General features: G+C 63.3%; 3 protein-coding genes across 5 annotated transcripts in view; 1 reads left to right on the forward strand and 2 right to left on the reverse strand.

Moving 5' to 3' along the window:
- Nucleotides 1-251: 251 nt before the first annotated feature.
- Nucleotides 252-8,885, reverse strand: AAMP (angio associated migratory cell protein). Its single transcript, XM_073304940.2, has 11 exons — nucleotides 8,694-8,885; nucleotides 6,928-7,083; nucleotides 6,026-6,145; nucleotides 5,532-5,671; nucleotides 4,211-4,355; nucleotides 3,792-3,875; nucleotides 3,168-3,283; nucleotides 2,431-2,525; nucleotides 1,772-1,862; nucleotides 1,069-1,223; nucleotides 252-609 (listed from the first exon to the last, which is right to left on the reverse strand). Exons 1-11 carry the CDS (start codon nucleotides 8,791-8,793, stop codon nucleotides 534-536), a joined length of 1,278 nt encoding a protein of 425 aa, XP_073161041.1. The 5' UTR covers nucleotides 8,794-8,885; the 3' UTR covers nucleotides 252-533.
- A 249-nt stretch (nucleotides 8,886-9,134) lies between these two features.
- PNKD (PNKD metallo-beta-lactamase domain containing) lies at nucleotides 9,135-13,167 on the forward strand. Its single transcript, XM_073304948.2, has 3 exons — nucleotides 9,135-9,230; nucleotides 11,199-11,409; nucleotides 12,063-13,167. The coding sequence occupies exons 1-3, from the start codon at nucleotides 9,197-9,199 to the stop codon at nucleotides 12,244-12,246; spliced, it is 429 nt and encodes a 142-aa protein (XP_073161049.1). The 5' UTR covers nucleotides 9,135-9,196; the 3' UTR covers nucleotides 12,247-13,167.
- TMBIM1 (transmembrane BAX inhibitor motif containing 1) overlaps nucleotides 13,154-15,377 on the reverse strand; it is a 30,824-nt gene continuing 28,600 nt past the window's right edge. For all 3 annotated transcript variants that reach the window (XM_073304946.1, XM_073304945.2, XM_073304944.1), the window contains one exon: nucleotides 13,154-15,336. In XM_073304946.1, coding sequence (XP_073161047.1) covers nucleotides 15,193-15,336 — 144 coding nt within the window. In that variant the 3' untranslated portion in view covers nucleotides 13,154-15,192. The remainder of the gene's footprint in view (nucleotides 15,337-15,377) is intronic.

Consider the following 15,377-nt stretch of genomic DNA (forward strand, 5'->3'; position numbering starts at 1 on the left):
CATAACCCCTCACTCCCGCATCTCATCAGCACTTCCCAGGAGCATCCACATGCAAGGAGGAGGCGGGCAGATCAGTTTCTCATTTCACCCCAGCTGCCCGCTCCCTGCAACCCCCTAGGATCTGCCAGTATCAGCACCCAACACCCCCCCCCGTCCCACCCCGGGGCTAGATCCCAAAAAAGGATCTGGTGCAACAGGCAGGAGCTGCTCTGATGCCCTGGCCGACGTGGGAGACGTCGGAACAGACAGGATCCAGTACGTGAAATAATTTATATAATTAAAACATTTCATAGAAAACCCTGGGATTAGCCCTAAAACTAAACAAGGGGGGAGATGGCCAAGCGATAGCTATGAATCACTTTATGCGAAAAGGATCAGGGGTCCCCTGTGCAGTACAAGCCAACCTCCCACCCCCCTCGAGTTCCAGCCGTGGATTGCTCTGCCTCACTTTGCTGGTGGGTTTAGTCCCCCCCCATCCCACAATGCACTGCTCTCGGCTCCCACAGTGCTCCGCTCCCTTCCAGGCGCCGACGCTAACGATCCGGGCGCTGCACGCAGAACACTTTGGCTTGGTGATCCCCGGACGTTGTCACCACTATGGACGCGTCCCTGGGAAAGAGACGGGAGATCGGATTAGAGAGGCTCGGGGGACAAAGGGCAGAGCCCCCCAGCCGCCGCCCACACTCCTTGGGTCTGGAAAGAGAAGGGGACAGAGAGACAGGCTAGTCCAGTCTAGCCTTTGCTTCCCTCGGCTCCGCCAGTGCCCCTCAAGAGGCAGAGACCTGCTCTCAGCCCGGCCTAACAAAGCACCCTTCTTAATGCAACACAGACCCCGAGTCTGATCACATCCGGCGCCACCATTCTCGAGCCGGCTGGGGCAGGACAGCTCACGATTTCTGAGCGCAAAGCTCGCAGGCTTTAACGTATGTAGGAGCCAATCCCCGCCCTCCCCCAGCACACGCCAGCCCCGTGTCCACAGCCAGCCTAACGGGCAGACTGAGTGGGGGCCGTGCCCGCTGCAGCACGAAGGCAGACATACCACAGGCAGAGCCCGCCACAGCCACTCACTTGTTGACGGCGAAGTCCAGGATTTCAGCCGAATGGCCCCGATACTCGCTGATCAACTTCCCGGAGCGAGCATCCCACAAGCGCACGGCACCATCCAGGCTGCAGGTGTAGACCACAGCCGCGCCGTCCTCCCACAGCAGCTGCACGATCCCCGACTGCGGGCACGGAAGTCAGCGAGGGCACCGGCAGGCCGCACTCCAACCCCACCGGACAAGGGCACAGGGGCTGGCTCGCCCAGTCTGGCGGCAGACGTGGGAGCTCCACCCCACAAGGGATGTGGTGCCTGGCACTGCCTTAGGGGCGGGCAAGGGCTGCTGTCTTGACACGCTACAGGGACGTTAGGATCACTGGTCAGAGCCCACAAACCCTGCTTTTCTGGCTGGGGGCTGGGACCCAACCCAAGGCTAGGCCCAAGCCAAGGGGGCTCAGTGATGGTCCCTGGACAGAGATGGCAGCAGTGTCTAGAGGTTAGTGACAGCCGTGAGAGAATGAAGATTTATAGGGGATCAGCCAGGAGCCATGCTAGGAGCTGCCAGCCCCTGCCCTGGGCCACGGGGCAGCCCCAGGCCTGCTAACTGGGAGGAGAGCATGCCCCCCCAGCAGTTCTGAGTGATCCCAGAGCCCTCTGGGGCAGCCCGAGGTCTCCAGGGGCCACAGCTCAGGGCATCACCCCCAGAGCGCCAACTAGTGCCCGGTCCCTTACCTCGTGCTGACACCTCTGCCTCAGGCTTTGCGTGGAGATGTCGTAAATGGCCAAGGTCCCGTCCAGGTAGCCCACGGCTGCCAGCGGCATCCTGCCCCGGGGAAAGAGGGAGAGCGTGAGAGGCGGGGCATGGTGGCCTGCCGACCTCCCAAGCAGCACCTCTTCGCCAGCGGGAGACAGAAGGAAGTGAAAGGAGGGAGGGAGGGACGGACTGGTTTACCTGCCAGACCCCCTCTTAGGAGCAAAGGGGGGGTGGATTTCGAAGGAAACGCCCCCCATGCCTTGCTGGCCGAGCAGCCTGGGTGGAGGAACGAGGCTTGTTCAGTCAGTCCCCGGCAAAACAGATAAATGGGACTCCTTGGATTTGTTACCAATAGGGATGATGGGGTGGGGGAGGGGGAACCCAGGTTAGGGTCCTCTAAAGAGAGGGGAGGAGAACGGCATCCTGGCCTCCCCAGGACGTGAATGCCAAGCAACATGGCAGCACCGGGACCACCCCCATGCCAAATCAGCACCCCCCAGACACACCCACCCTCCCTCCCTCTCTTGATGCAGCTTCTGGGGTCGCCTCTGCCCATGGCCCTTCCCCAGCGTCCAGGCCCAGCCCCGGAAGGATGAGCCGGGAGGGTCAGCCTTTCGCCCACCCAGCCCGTACTCACACATTGCAGAAGCCCAGGGACTCGACCGAGTTGGATTCGGCCTCCCCCGCCGGGGACTTTGAGGCTGCACTTTCCATCTTAAACACACAGACCACCTGGGCAGAGAGGAGACACTCCCCCATCAGAGCCAGTGGGGAGGGGGGCCTGGGAGCCAATCCAGCGTCCCGTCTCTCCCCCCACCTGGAGATTGCTGAGCCTGCTACAGCCTCAGCCAAGCCCATTACTCTGCAGACACCACCCCTGCCCCAGAGTGGGGGCCCTGCAAATACAGACCAGGCCACTCCCCTTCCCCAATAAGCAAGGGGGGTACCCATCGGCACCCAGAGACAAGAACCCAACTGGGCCAGGAGGGCAAGTGATCCCACCCTGCCACCTCCAGCCACCGGCATCCCTGAACTCCAGTAACCCAACTCTGGACAGCGAGGGCAGTGCGGTGCCTTGGCCTAGAGCCCTCTCTGCTGGCAGATCAACACCACTGCAGGTCCTCCCCGGAGCAGGCGGCCGCAGAGATCAATGAGCGACAAGCCTGAGCGAGGCCAGGCTGGGCCAGAGCAGCTCACTCTCCCAGAGCTGCAGGGCCGCCAGGAGAGGAGACTCGATTGGGGCAGGGAAGTCAAAGGAGGTTGTTAACCCAGCCCCTTCCCTAGCTTCGGCCTTCGAGCAGCAAACCTCCCAGGCTTGCCCGCTCAGGGCCCCGGGTGCCGCCACCCAGCCCCAGGGCAGTGCGAGGGCCTCACCTTGCCGGTGGCTGAGTTCACCAGCTTGGCGTGACAATCCACGGACCCAGTCATGACCAGGCTGCCATCTTTATTGCTGGTCACGCACGTCAAGGGGCCCTGATGCCCGTCCTGACCTGAGGAAAGTTCACAGCCAACGGGAGGTCAGACGCTTTGACCGTGTTCCAGTCCTGCCTGGGAGACCTCAGAGCCCAACCCAGAGCAGCTGCCCCACCAGTTCATGCCAGTTCTGCTGATGCCCCTCAATCCTGACCAACGGCCTCCCCGCGCCCTGCTGCAAGGAGCCGTGCCCCCTCCTGCCAGCATGCAGGTCTGCCAATGCCCCTCAGCTGAGGTAGCCAACGCGCCAGGTTCTGCAGAGACCAGCCACAGACTAGACTCTGGTGCATCGGAACCGCTCTCCCTGTATGGACGGACTCCCCCAGTCTCTGAGGAGAGAGCTCCACGCCCCTCTGACGGGCATAACGAGAGTCCACGGAAAGGGGCTGGTGGACCCGGCCACCCCCCTACCCCGCCCCGTGTTCCTTTGGTGCAGACCCTTGTAAAACAGAGGAAATCCAGTGCAACGCCAGCACCCTGCCCTTCCTAGCTACCAACGGACACGGGGAATGAACCCTTCCATACCTTTAAGAACGTGGAGGGAACTTCCCTGCTTCAGGTCCCAGATCCGCACAGTCCCATCCTCATAGCCAACCACCGCTCTCTTCCCTGGACGGAGAGATGGATAACAGCCGCTTGTTAGACCCTCTCCCCCGACCCTGTCCCCACCCTATCCTTCCCCCTCCCAGGCTGCCCCCTGCATGCCAAGGGACAGAGGCCTGGGGGAAAAATCCTTGCAGGGCTCGGTGACTCCTGCCCTGACAGGGCGCCTCCTGCCTGCTGGCTGAGGGACCGACGGAGAAGACACATGGCTCCCAATCGGATTAGTTGGGGGAGTGCCCACAGAGAGTCAGTGGCTATGCCGTAACGACTGGCAGGGCTGCACCACGGCCTAGTTTCCATGCCCAGCTTCCCCAAATCCCTTCCCCGCCCTCTCCTCTCACCGTCAGGAAGGACCCTGCCGCAAGTGGCCGGGCAGCTCGGCCCCTGGAAGGTCTTGCACTCGCCGCTGGGGATCTTCCACATCCAGGAGTTCCCATCAGCTGTGCCCGCCAGCAGGACGTGGGCCTGAGGGTGCCACTCCATCCACTGGGGAAAGAGGGAGACAGAGGGGGGAGGATGCTGAAGAGCAGAGAACAGTCGGGCCTGGGGGGAGCCAGACGTTACAGGCCTGGCTCAGCCCAAGAGGATCCACAAGCGGGGCCCACAGAAGGGAATCCAGGCTGGGCACTTGGCTCCCTCTAGAGCTGGCTCCATACCACCTCCCCTGCTGGCGGGCACACGATCAGGGAGATGTGTGCAGTCACCCCCAGGTACGCTGCCCCAGCATCCATAGACGCAAGCGGTTCAAAGCCAAACTTTGAAAAGCACAGGACTTCTCTCCAGGCTCTCTCTGACTGGGTGACCTTACACAAGTCACTGCCCCTCCGTGACTCAGTTTCCCCTGTTGTACACGCACTTTCAGCTTTTTGGAGGAACTACACAATACACAGCGAGTTGAAAGCGTCCAGCTCCCTACCTAAAGGGACATGATCAAATCAGAAGCGGCATTCAGGATACAACCGTCCTCACCAGCATCAGTTATGCCAGGTAACTAGAAATGGTTTCAAAATCCAGTTCGCTTCTCCCCACTGAACTGGGCCTGGTCTATGCTACAGAATTTTCCTGGTAAAATCTGCCTAATTTCAGCACATCTTCACAAGTCCACACAATGCTTTGATTCCTGTTGGTAACACCCAGACTTCCCCTTGGTGCAATGAAGAAGAGGGAGAAGAAACAAACAAGGGAGGACGTGTTCTCTGATCTTTTCATCGAAGGTTCACATACGGGAGGAAAGGCAGAGGGACCAGGAGCTACACAGAGAAATCCCCCATCATGCAGCTCCTGAGACAGCCAACAGATGCTACAAAACTTTCTGAAGCAAAACTCCCTGAAGCTTCCAACCCGTCAGCCACTGCACCACCCGGACCATTCTACGCTCCCAGGATCTGCCCCATACACCCCACTCCCCCGCCCCGGCCAAGAAGCCACCATCACATGCTGCATCATCCTTTCCAGTGGAAATCAGGAGATCTCTTCAGCCTAGGAGATAGGAACTAGACCTGTCAGCTTCACTTCCTGGAGAAAGTTCCCAGGCACCAGCCCGTGGCTCCTGACAATCCAGGCTGAGGTTCTAGGTGGTCTCTTAAAAAAAGAAACCTCGCCCCCTCGAGTGGGGTCTGGGCTCCAGATTCCATGAGTGACACCCCTTTCATTCCCTCTCACCTCCAAGTCGCCCACGTCGAACGACCAGATCTCTTTCTTCATGTCCACCTGCCACACTTTGATCAGTCCACTCATGTCCCCTGTGGCCACAAACATGGAGTCGTGGCTGAAACCTGCGCAGGTGACGGAGTCCTTGTGACCTGAAGAGACGGCAATGGGGAAGCAGGGGATAGTGATTTAGCCAGCCTTGGTTAGCTGCGGTGATTAAGGCAGATAACATCAAGCCAAGCACTGAAGATTATCCACAACAGAAGGTTGGCTCCAGGCTCCAGCAGTTGCAGGCCATTAGATTTACCTGTATGGCTCATCATCCCTAAAGATCCCAGCTTTCTGTCTTTTCCATCCACCATGACAATGCAGCTCTCTCTGGGGTGAAACACGGCAGCTGTTTAACACCGCACAGTAACACCCCAAAAGGGAGCACACCACAACCACCAGGAATTGAAGCAGAACCTGCCATAGGCCAGAGAATGGTCCAACTCAGTGCACCTCACCTGAGCATTCAAACAGGCGTTCACCATCACTCAGCCGCCACACGAATGCCTTGTCGTCCTCCCCGCCTGTCACCGCCAGGGTGTTGGTCGTGGGATCGAGGCTCACGCAGAAAACGGAGGCTTCACGGGACAGAACAGTGTCAATAAATATCACCTACCGAATGAACACGGAATGCCAGCCAACTTCCCAACTCCCGCTTCGTTAGGGCTCAACCCCAGACAGGCTCGGTTGCAGATCGGGATCATTTTAAGCCCATTAACCCCCAAGACCCAGGATAGGAGCTGGTCGCTTGGGGCGTAGACAATGTTAGACAAACGTGCCATGGCTACACCAGCATCGGCCATGGCGCAAGGCAAGGGAGGGGCTGATCTAGCAGGCCAGGAAGAAGGGATACCAGGCTAGATGGTGGCTGTCTCAGGTGCTGACTGGTCGGTTTGGCTTTTGGCGAGCAGAGTGGCAGCAACTTGGTCCAGGATTGCCCCGCCCTTCTTCAAGCTCCCACTTATAAGTCAGCCGGTCCCCAGCCTTGATGGAGAAGCTCCTGCTACTATGATCGGCCAGCAGCTAGTCACTAGGGAGCAATTGAAGGCTCGGACCCTCCAGGGGGAAAGTCCCAGGAACATCTTGTCTGAACACACGGGCCGGCACAACCCCACTAAGGAAAGCCAGGGGCAAAGCCAGCTCTTGGAGGGAACTCAACTGACCAAGTCCTATCCCATTTTCAGCGAGGGGGTGCAGAGATCACCCCTCACCCTGGCAGGGCCAACCCACCTGGCAAGATCCCCCTGAGCCCTCGTGTAGCTGGAGCAGCTGAGTTTGGAGAAAGCTACAGTGAACATCAGGACAGGAGACAACACACGAGGTGTCAATACAGCAGTGCCCGCCCCTACCCCCAGCTTACCCGAGTGCTCAGAGAAAGTGACCTCACTGTCATCCTGGGCCTCCATGCCATCCTCCACCCCCTCGTCTTCCTCCTCCGTCTCCCAGGCCTGCTCCTCAGCCCCTTGGATGGCCTCCTCGTCAAAATCCACATCTTCCATCTCATTGGCCAGGTCGTCTGCAGGGGAAAAGCCGGGGAATGTAAGCACCGGAGGTGGGGGGGGGTATTCTGCCCCCCTCAGCTCACGCACATTGCTTGCAGAAAGGGCCAGATGAGACATTTCCCTGGGAGGCGGGGGGTGATGTAGGCAGAGTCCGGCTCCACCGGGCAGAGGCCTCCCTCAGTGCGCTTGCAAGCCAGTTCCACTGCCTCCCTGTTGGACAGCAGGGTTTTCAGTACCAGGCCGCACTCATTCACTGAGGTCCTCTGAACAGATCGGACGCCCAGGAGGAGTCAGGGGACCGGGCCTCGTTAATGCAACTACCGGGGCTCTCTAGGCCCTAGTCCCCCCGCTCCCCACAGCAAGCCAGTGGCCTGCATGTCATGTGCTGGTTTCAGTCCACTCGATGCAGGACAAACATCCATGCCACAAAACCCAGCATCGTCGCGGCTGGCCCCGGTTTGGCAGCTTCAGCAAAGAGACCCAGGACAGAACAGGCCCCTGGAGCCGATCTCCCCTCTGGACCCTAGGGAGAGGGCTCTCCACAGGCCATTCTGCAGGGTGTCCTGCTGCAGCGCAGGCGAGGGACAGAGGCTTCAAGCTGCTCCCGTGGGACCCTCCAGCGGCAGGAGAAAGAGCCGCTCCAGGGACGGACAGGCAGGATCCACATGGGTGGCAGAGCTAGGGGAAGGGGCCGCAATGCAGACGGGCCAGAAGCGGGTCCAAACACACACCCCCCCAAGATCCTACAGCAAGACTCCCCCCCCAGCTTCCAACTCCCCTGGGGCAGGGACCCACCTGCCGAGCCGCCGCCGCCCCGGCTCCCGACTCCCCTGGGGCAGGGACCCACCTGCCGAGCCGCCGCCGCCCCCCCCCCCCGGCTCCCGACTCCCCTGGGGCAGGGACCCACCTGCCGAGCCGCCGCCGCCCCCCCCCCGGGCTCCCGACTCCCCTGGGGCAGGGACCCACCTGCCGAGCCGCCGCCGCCCCCCCCCGGCTCCCGGCTCCCGACTCCCCTGGGGCAGGGACCCACCTGCCGAGCCGCCGCCGCCCCCCCCCGGCTCCCGGCTCCCGACTCCCCTGGGGCAGGGACCCACCTGCCGAGCCGCCCCCCCCCCCGGCTCCCGACTCCCCTGGGGCAGGGACCCACCTGCCGAGCCGCCGCCGCCCCCCCCCGGCTCCCGGCTCCCCTCGGGCAGGGACCCACCTGCCGAGCCGCCGCCGCCCCCCCCCGGCTCCCGGCTCCCGACTCCCCTCGGGCAGGGACCCACCTGCCGAGCCGCCGCCGCCCCCCCCCGGCTCCCGACTCCCCCGGGGCAGGGACCCACCTGCCGAGCCGCCCCCCCCCCCGGCTCCCGACTCCCCTGGGGCAGGGACCCACCTGCCGAGCCGCCGCCGCCGCCCCCCGGCTCCCGACTCCCCCGGGGCAGGGACCCACCTGCCGAGCCGCCGCCGCCCCCCGACTCCCCTGGGGCAGGGACCCACCTGCCGAGCCGCCGCCGCCCCCCCCCGGCTCCCGGCTCCCGACTCCCCCGGGGCAGGGACCCACCTGCCGAGCCGCCCCCCCCCGGCTCCCGGCTCCCCTGGGGCGGCGCCGCCCCCCAGGCCCGGCCCATCCCCCGCTCACCGGGGCCGGGCGGGCCCAGCTCCACCACCTCGATGATCTCCTCGTCCCCGTGGAAGTGCACCGCGCCCGCGGCGCCGCCCTCCCCGGGGCCGGGCTCCATGCCGGGCTGGCTGCGGGCTGCGCTCGGCCTCGGGGCGCCCCGTCCGCCCGCGCGCCGCCAGGCCTGGCCCAGGGAGAGGGGCGGTGCCCGGCTCCGCCAATCGCCGAGCGGGGCTGGGGCGCCCGAGCCAATCGCCGCTCCCGGCGCGGTAAGCCCCGCCCGTCGGCGGGCCCCCGCCGGGCATTCTGGGAGTGGTAGTCGGCCCGGGCCGCGGCTGGGGGCCGCTGGGAGTCCCGGCTCCGCCTCGCCCTGAGAATTCTGGGAGTGGTCGTCGTCGCGCCCCAGGGCATTCTGGGGGCTGTAGTTCCTGTCCCCCCTTTCCCTCCCGCCCACGCACCGCCGCTCCCAGCGTGCACCGCGGCAGGGCGCGCTGCCTGCCGGGAGCCGAGCGTCCGCTCCCGAGATGGCGATGGCGGCGGCGGTCCGCGGGTCGTTCGGTAACTGAGCGCCCGGAGCCAGGGCCCCTCCCGCCGCTTCCCCACCCCCTCCCCCCCCGGGGCCAGGGTCCCTCCCCCGCCAGCCTGGGCCCGGCCCCTCCCCCCCGAGCCACGGCCCCTCCCCCCCTTCTTCACCCCCTCCCCCCACAGCCTGGGCCCCGCCCCTCCCCCCCTCCACCGCCAGTCTGGGCCCGGCCCCTCCCCCCCGGAGCCAGGGCCCCTCCCCCCAGCCTGGGCCCCGCCCCGCCCCTCCCCCCCAGCCTGGGCCCGGCCCCTCCCCCCCGGAGCCAGGGCCCCTCCCGCCGCTTCCCCACCCCCTCCCCCCCCGGGGCCAGGGTCCCTCCCCCGCCAGCCTGGGCCCGGCCCCTCCCCCCCGGAGCCACGGCCCCTCCCCCCCTTCTTCACCCCCTCCCCCCCCAGCCTGGGCCCCGCCCCTCCCCCCCTCCACCGCCAGTCTGGGCCCGGCCCCTCCCCCCCGGAGCCAGGGCCCCTCCCCCCAGCCTGGGCCCCGCCCAGCCTGGGCCCGGCCCCTCCCCCCCGGAGCCAGGGCCCCTCCCCCCGCTTCCCCACCCCCTCCCCCCCCGGGGCCAGGGTCCCTCCCCCGCCAGCCTGGGCCCGGCCCCTCCCCCCCGGAGCCACGGCCCCTCCCCCCCTTCTTCACCCCCTCCCCCGACAGCCTGGGCCCCGCCCCTCCCCCCCTCCACCGCCAGTCTGGGCCCGGCCCCTCCCCCCCGGAGCCAGGGCCCCTCCCCCACAGCCTGGGCCCCGCCCCTCCCCCCACAGCCTGGGCCCGGCCCCTCCCCCCCTTCTTCACCCCCTCCCCCCACAGCCTGGGCCCCGCCCCTCCCCCGCCAGCCTGGGCCCGGCCCCTCCCCCCCTCCACCGCCAGTCTGGGCCCGGCCCCTCCCCCCCGGAGCCAGGGCCCCTCCCCCCCAGCCTGGGCCCCGCCCCTCCTCCCACAGCCTGGGCCCCGCCCTTCCCCCCCGGAGCCAGGGCCCCTCCCCCCCTTCTTCACCCCCTCCCCCCACAGCCTGGTCCCCGCCCCTCCCCCCCCAGCTTGGTCCCGGCCATTCCCCCCCAGAGCCAGGGCCCCCTTCCCCCCCCGGCCTGGGCCTGGCCGCTCCCCCCCCGCTCCCCTCCTCTCCGGAGCCTGGGCCCGGCCCCTCCCACCCAGCCTACGCCCCTTCACCCCCTTCGCCACCCCCTCCCCCGCCAGCCTGGGCCCGGCCCCTCCCCCGCCCTCGGCCCAGCCCGGGCTCAGCCCCTCCCCCCCCGGAGCCAGGGCCCCTCCCCCGCCCTCCTAGCCTGGGCCCCTTCCCCGCCTAACCCCCCTGCTCCCCAGCCAGGGCCCGGCCCCTCCCCCTGCCCGGAGCCAGGGCCTGGCACTTCCCCTCCCTCCAGAGGCCCGGCCCCTCCTTTCCTCCGCCTCCCCCTGCTCGGCCCCTCCCCCAGTGCCAGGGCCCAGAACCCCCCAGTCCCAGGGCCCCCAAGGCTCCCCCCCCGAGCCGGGGCCCAGTGCCTGGCATCCCCAGAACCTGCCCGCCGTGCGGTGCAGCACCCAGGGCTGGCAAAGCCCCCGCTGCAGTAATTGCGGGGCCCCTGGGACGGGGCGTCAGGTGGGCTCCCCGTCTAAAGCCCTATTGTAGGGGCAGCATGGGCTCACGCACCCCCTGGTTCTCGCCTTACCGCACAAGGCGAGGGGAAATTAGCAGAGGTGTTGGGATCTGAAATACCAGCCAGGCCCCTTCGTGTGTGCGCGCCCCGCCCTGCACAATGGGCCCGGATCCCGAGCTGGGGTCTCTGAGTGCAGGTGTGAGACCAATGCAAAATCAGGGTAAAACACGTGTCTGCTGTGACTGCCACAGAGATTCCCCAGGAACCCAGCCTCACACCCTCCCCGGCCAGGGACCTTTGTGGCCGATCTGAGGTCTTTAGGTGCTCTGGGTAATCTGGCTTTGTCTTTGGCAGGATTTTTCTCTGCTGCTGTGAGCCGGGCAGCATGCTTAGCTGGGACCCATAGACCCCTGGCTCGGCTCAATGTCAGACTCATCCATGGCAGCTGCCGAGCCCCCTTGGACTTAGGAGCCAGGCCAGAACCTGGCAGGCGAGTCCATGAAATCCCAGAGTATATCCCTACACGGAAAGCCAAGAACCCCATGAAGATGGTTGGTGTGGCCTGGTGAGTCTTGCAAATTGCTGATCATCCTTGTCTCACTCCAGGGTCAGGAGTGTCATCAGCATCAGCGTCCCCTGCTTAGAAATGCCCTCAGACCCGTTCTGTTGGGTGAGCGCTCTAGTCTAAGATTGAATGCCGAGTCCAGTGCGCGCGTTGTCTGCCTGCGACCCTCTGGAGGCAGCTTGTTCAGGCCCTGGCGTACCATGGGAGTGTGTGGCATCCTCTGTGTTAGCGTAAGGAGCAGCCTGGGTACATAGAACTGGAAGGGACCTCGAGAGGTCATCTAGTCCAGTTCCCTGCACTCAAGGCAGGACTAAGTATTATCTAGACCATCCCTGACAGGTGTGTGTCTAACCTGCTCTTAAAAATCGCCAGTGATGGAGATTCCACAACCTCCCTGGGCATCTCAAAGGGGATCTGCCCCAGCCTGGAGCATGGTGGTGGCAAGGGGAGTCCGCCGAGGCATTGGCAGAGCTGTGTGAAAGGAGCCCAGGACTAGAATAACAAGGGGGGCTGCGGGTTGGGATGGAGGCGCATCCGCAGAACTGGGAGAAGCCTGGACAGTTTCTGCCCTGAGGCCGTGCAAGCCTCTCACTTTGACTTGCCCTCGGATGTTGAACGTCCTGCAGTTTAACCATAGCTCTGGTTTCCCGTAGGGCCATCGGCTTCCCCTCCGGCATTATCCTCTTTCTCCTGACCAAGCGCGAAGTGGACAAAAATCGCCTGAAGCAGCTAAAGGCTCGCCAGAAGATGAAGGCGTCCAACGTGGGGGAGTACGAGGGAGCGCGGTACAAGAGGACCTCACTGGGACCGGAGGGTGTGGCCGACCCCAAGGCCTAGTCTTGGAACACAGAGCCAAGGCAACAGAGACTTCCTTCCCGCTCAGAGCTCGGGAACTTGGAGACAAATCTGTTTGATGTTGCCGAATGAGAAACACTGTCCCAGTGATTAGTCTCAGGTGCCAACAGCCCTTCTGTTTGAGAGTCAGTCCCCTGGGGGGGTCAGGCTGTTTGCCCAAATCACTTGACCCTACTCTAATTTCTCACGTTGCCTCTGTACCTTGCACACAGCTGGTGTGGGACAGAAGTGAGATCCTAAATAAACCCTTCACCTCAGAGCAATCTGCCCCTGTGCAGCTGTAACCCCGAGGGGCACCACAGAAAGGGGAGGTTACACCAAATGTCCTTAGCCATCAGCAGTGCTGCATGGAGATCTGGCCCAGAGCTTTTCCTCACCAAGTCCGGGGAGGAGCCAGTTACCACTTCTGAAAGGCTGGTGGTGGGGGATGGTTAGAGCTGGCTCAAAGCCCTGAAGTATCCCCACAGGGGGGTGGGTAATGCTGCTGCACTGAGAATCTGGCTTGGATGGGGCGGGGAATTCAGGAGCTGCTTTAAACAGGGTCCAGCTCCATGGTTCCTGAATATTACTGCTGGGGCTGTGGGAAGTGAGACGGTGAGGCTCAGTCCTGTCCAGTTTGGGAGGTAGCTACGTTCCCTCTCCCCCAGTCCTTGACGACAGCCTCGGCTGAGATGTGGGGACTGCTTGGGCCACAGGGACTGAGCTTCCGTCTCATTTCCAGAGATGGTCTCTGCAGGGTGGGGGACATGGCAGTGGTTTTGGGGGGGTGGGGTATGCTTACTCTACCTCCAACATCCCTGGCCTGGGAGATTCAGGTCCCAGGGGTCACCTCTTTCCCCTGCACCACTGTCACTTTCACAATTGTGAATAAAAATCAAAAGATGCTGGATGCTTGAAAAAGTACACAGTGTTTCGCTTTATTGAGTGCAACTTGTCTGTGTCCTTTGGTGCGGGGAGCCACTGTTCCCACTGGCTGCAGCATTAGAATATAATACAGCTTATGCTATACGGCCATCCCCTCACGGCCCCTGCTGCATGGACTGGGGACCACTCTGACCCTGGCTAGCGGAGCGCTCCCAGGGAAGGGGTCTCCGTCTGTCCTGCACGGGGGGCCGTTGAGCCAATCCACTAACCTCTGCAGCGCACCCAGCAGCCCTTTGCATAGCAAAGCTAACCCCAGCTGGCCAACGCCCCCGCCCTCAGCCAGGACAGAGCCGGGCTCTGCTCATCAGCAGCTCTGCCTCCAGGCCAGCACCCAGAACGGGCAGGTCACCCTTCCTAGACGGGCGTAGCACAGATCTGAGGAGGGCTGCCCGTGAAAGGGGCGACTCCCGGCCATGTGCTGTGCTGACCTCAAATCATCTGCCAGGGACATCGGGATTTAAGGCACTGAGTGAACAAGGCTGGCCCAAGCCGCTAGCGTCGTGGGAGGAGCACAAAGGGTTGACGCTGGCTGCACCCCCACTTCCTCTGCCCACACCCTGCCCTTTTGGCCATTCGCCTGGGGATTCTGATCAGCTGCCCTGCTCTGAGCCTGCTCTTCCCAGGAGGCGCTGGGAGCCGGCTCTGGGTTCAGCTGCTGCCCCCCGCTTCACCAGCACTGCCCTGGGGGAGCCAGAGTGCTCCAATGCAGCGTTCTGCCCCATCCCGCCCCCCCTTACAGCACCTGTTCCAGCCTCTAGAATTAGGGGTGGTGATTTACAATGCTGCCTGCGGCCCCTTCCTGCAGCCCCAGTTCTGTTTCCTTCTGCAATAAGCGACTCTCTTACTAGAGAGTATGAGCAACATACACAGCACGGTTCTTTGCAATTCCCCTTGTGCCATTCGCCTCCCCCCGTCAAACGGTGTTATTTCAAGGCCCTTTGGCTTTCCGGCCTAGTCAAATATACAGTATGGCAGCTTGATACAAAAACCTTTGCGTACCAAGGATAAAATACATTGAATTAGAAACAACAAAAATCTGGGGGCTAGCATGGGTCATGCCTCTGTACGTTTCTCCTCCCCAGCCTGGGGCTAAGTAGATTTTTCTTCTTTTTTACTTACCATAAGGCTAGCCTAAGACATGTAACTGCCCCCAAAGCACTAGTGTTAGCCCTGAAGTCTGGGCTGATCTGTATTCTGTGAAACAGACACAGGGAGGGTGAAAACCCTGCTGGAATTGAAAAGCACTGATTTATAGACGACAAGTCCCCCCTCCCCTTTAAAATCATCTCAGTGCATTGATTGCATCCCCCGCTGCTCCTCCCCACCGAAGGGCGCTCTGCAGGGCGGCGGGAACGTACACACCTTGGTTCAGAGCGGAGCGAGGACTAAGCCCCTGTCTTTCTGCTCTCCTTTGAGTGGATTCGGATTTGATGACGTGAAGGAATGTTCCTCCCGTAGGCACGTGGCAAGAGAAAGGGAGGGAGCCGAAATGGAGGGAGCCCATTGGCAAAGAACGCGGTCATGGGCCTGGGGATCCGCGCAGCCAGGCAGGGGCTGCCCTTGGATTTCTCACTTCCCAGGAAGCTATGACTAGAGGATCTGGGATCAGAACACACCTCTGCAAGAGAGGATACTACGGGGATGAACTCGGTGCATTGACACATCCCTGGGGGCAGCGTGGGGAGAGAAGAAAGACAGGAGGTCACGGGGGAGCACAGAGGGCAGCGGAACAATTAACAGGGCAGGCAGAAATCGGCTGACACTGGCTTCATTTCTGGGCACAGCCTTGTTATTCTGCAGGGCAGACGGGCCAGTCTTGCCTGCTACCCCTCTATGAGCAGCCACGCTGGGCTCCCCAGGTGAGAAGGGAAACCAGAGGCCAATGGCCTGGGAGAGACACGCAGAGGCGGGGAGCGTGAAAGGACGAGGGAAAGGAAGGTGGCAAGGTGTTCCCGGAGCACTCCTGGGCCCGGGGCAATTCCTGCCGGGAGCTCCGTGGAGGCTCTAGCTCCGGCCCACAATCTGCAGTAGGAAGATGAAGATCTGGACGATGTTCATGTAGATCTCCAGGGCTCCGTAGACGTACTCCTCGGGGCTGATCGAGTTCTTCCTGTTCCCCAGCACCAGCTGGGTGTTGTAAGCTAGGAACTGGGGAGACCGGAGACAGAGCGTTGGGTCAGCCATGCTGC

The sequence above is a fragment of the Lepidochelys kempii genome, chromosome 11 (genome assembly GCF_965140285.1).
Source record: "Lepidochelys kempii isolate rLepKem1 chromosome 11, rLepKem1.hap1, whole genome shotgun sequence".
NCBI lineage: Eukaryota > Metazoa > Chordata > Testudines > Cheloniidae > Lepidochelys > Lepidochelys kempii.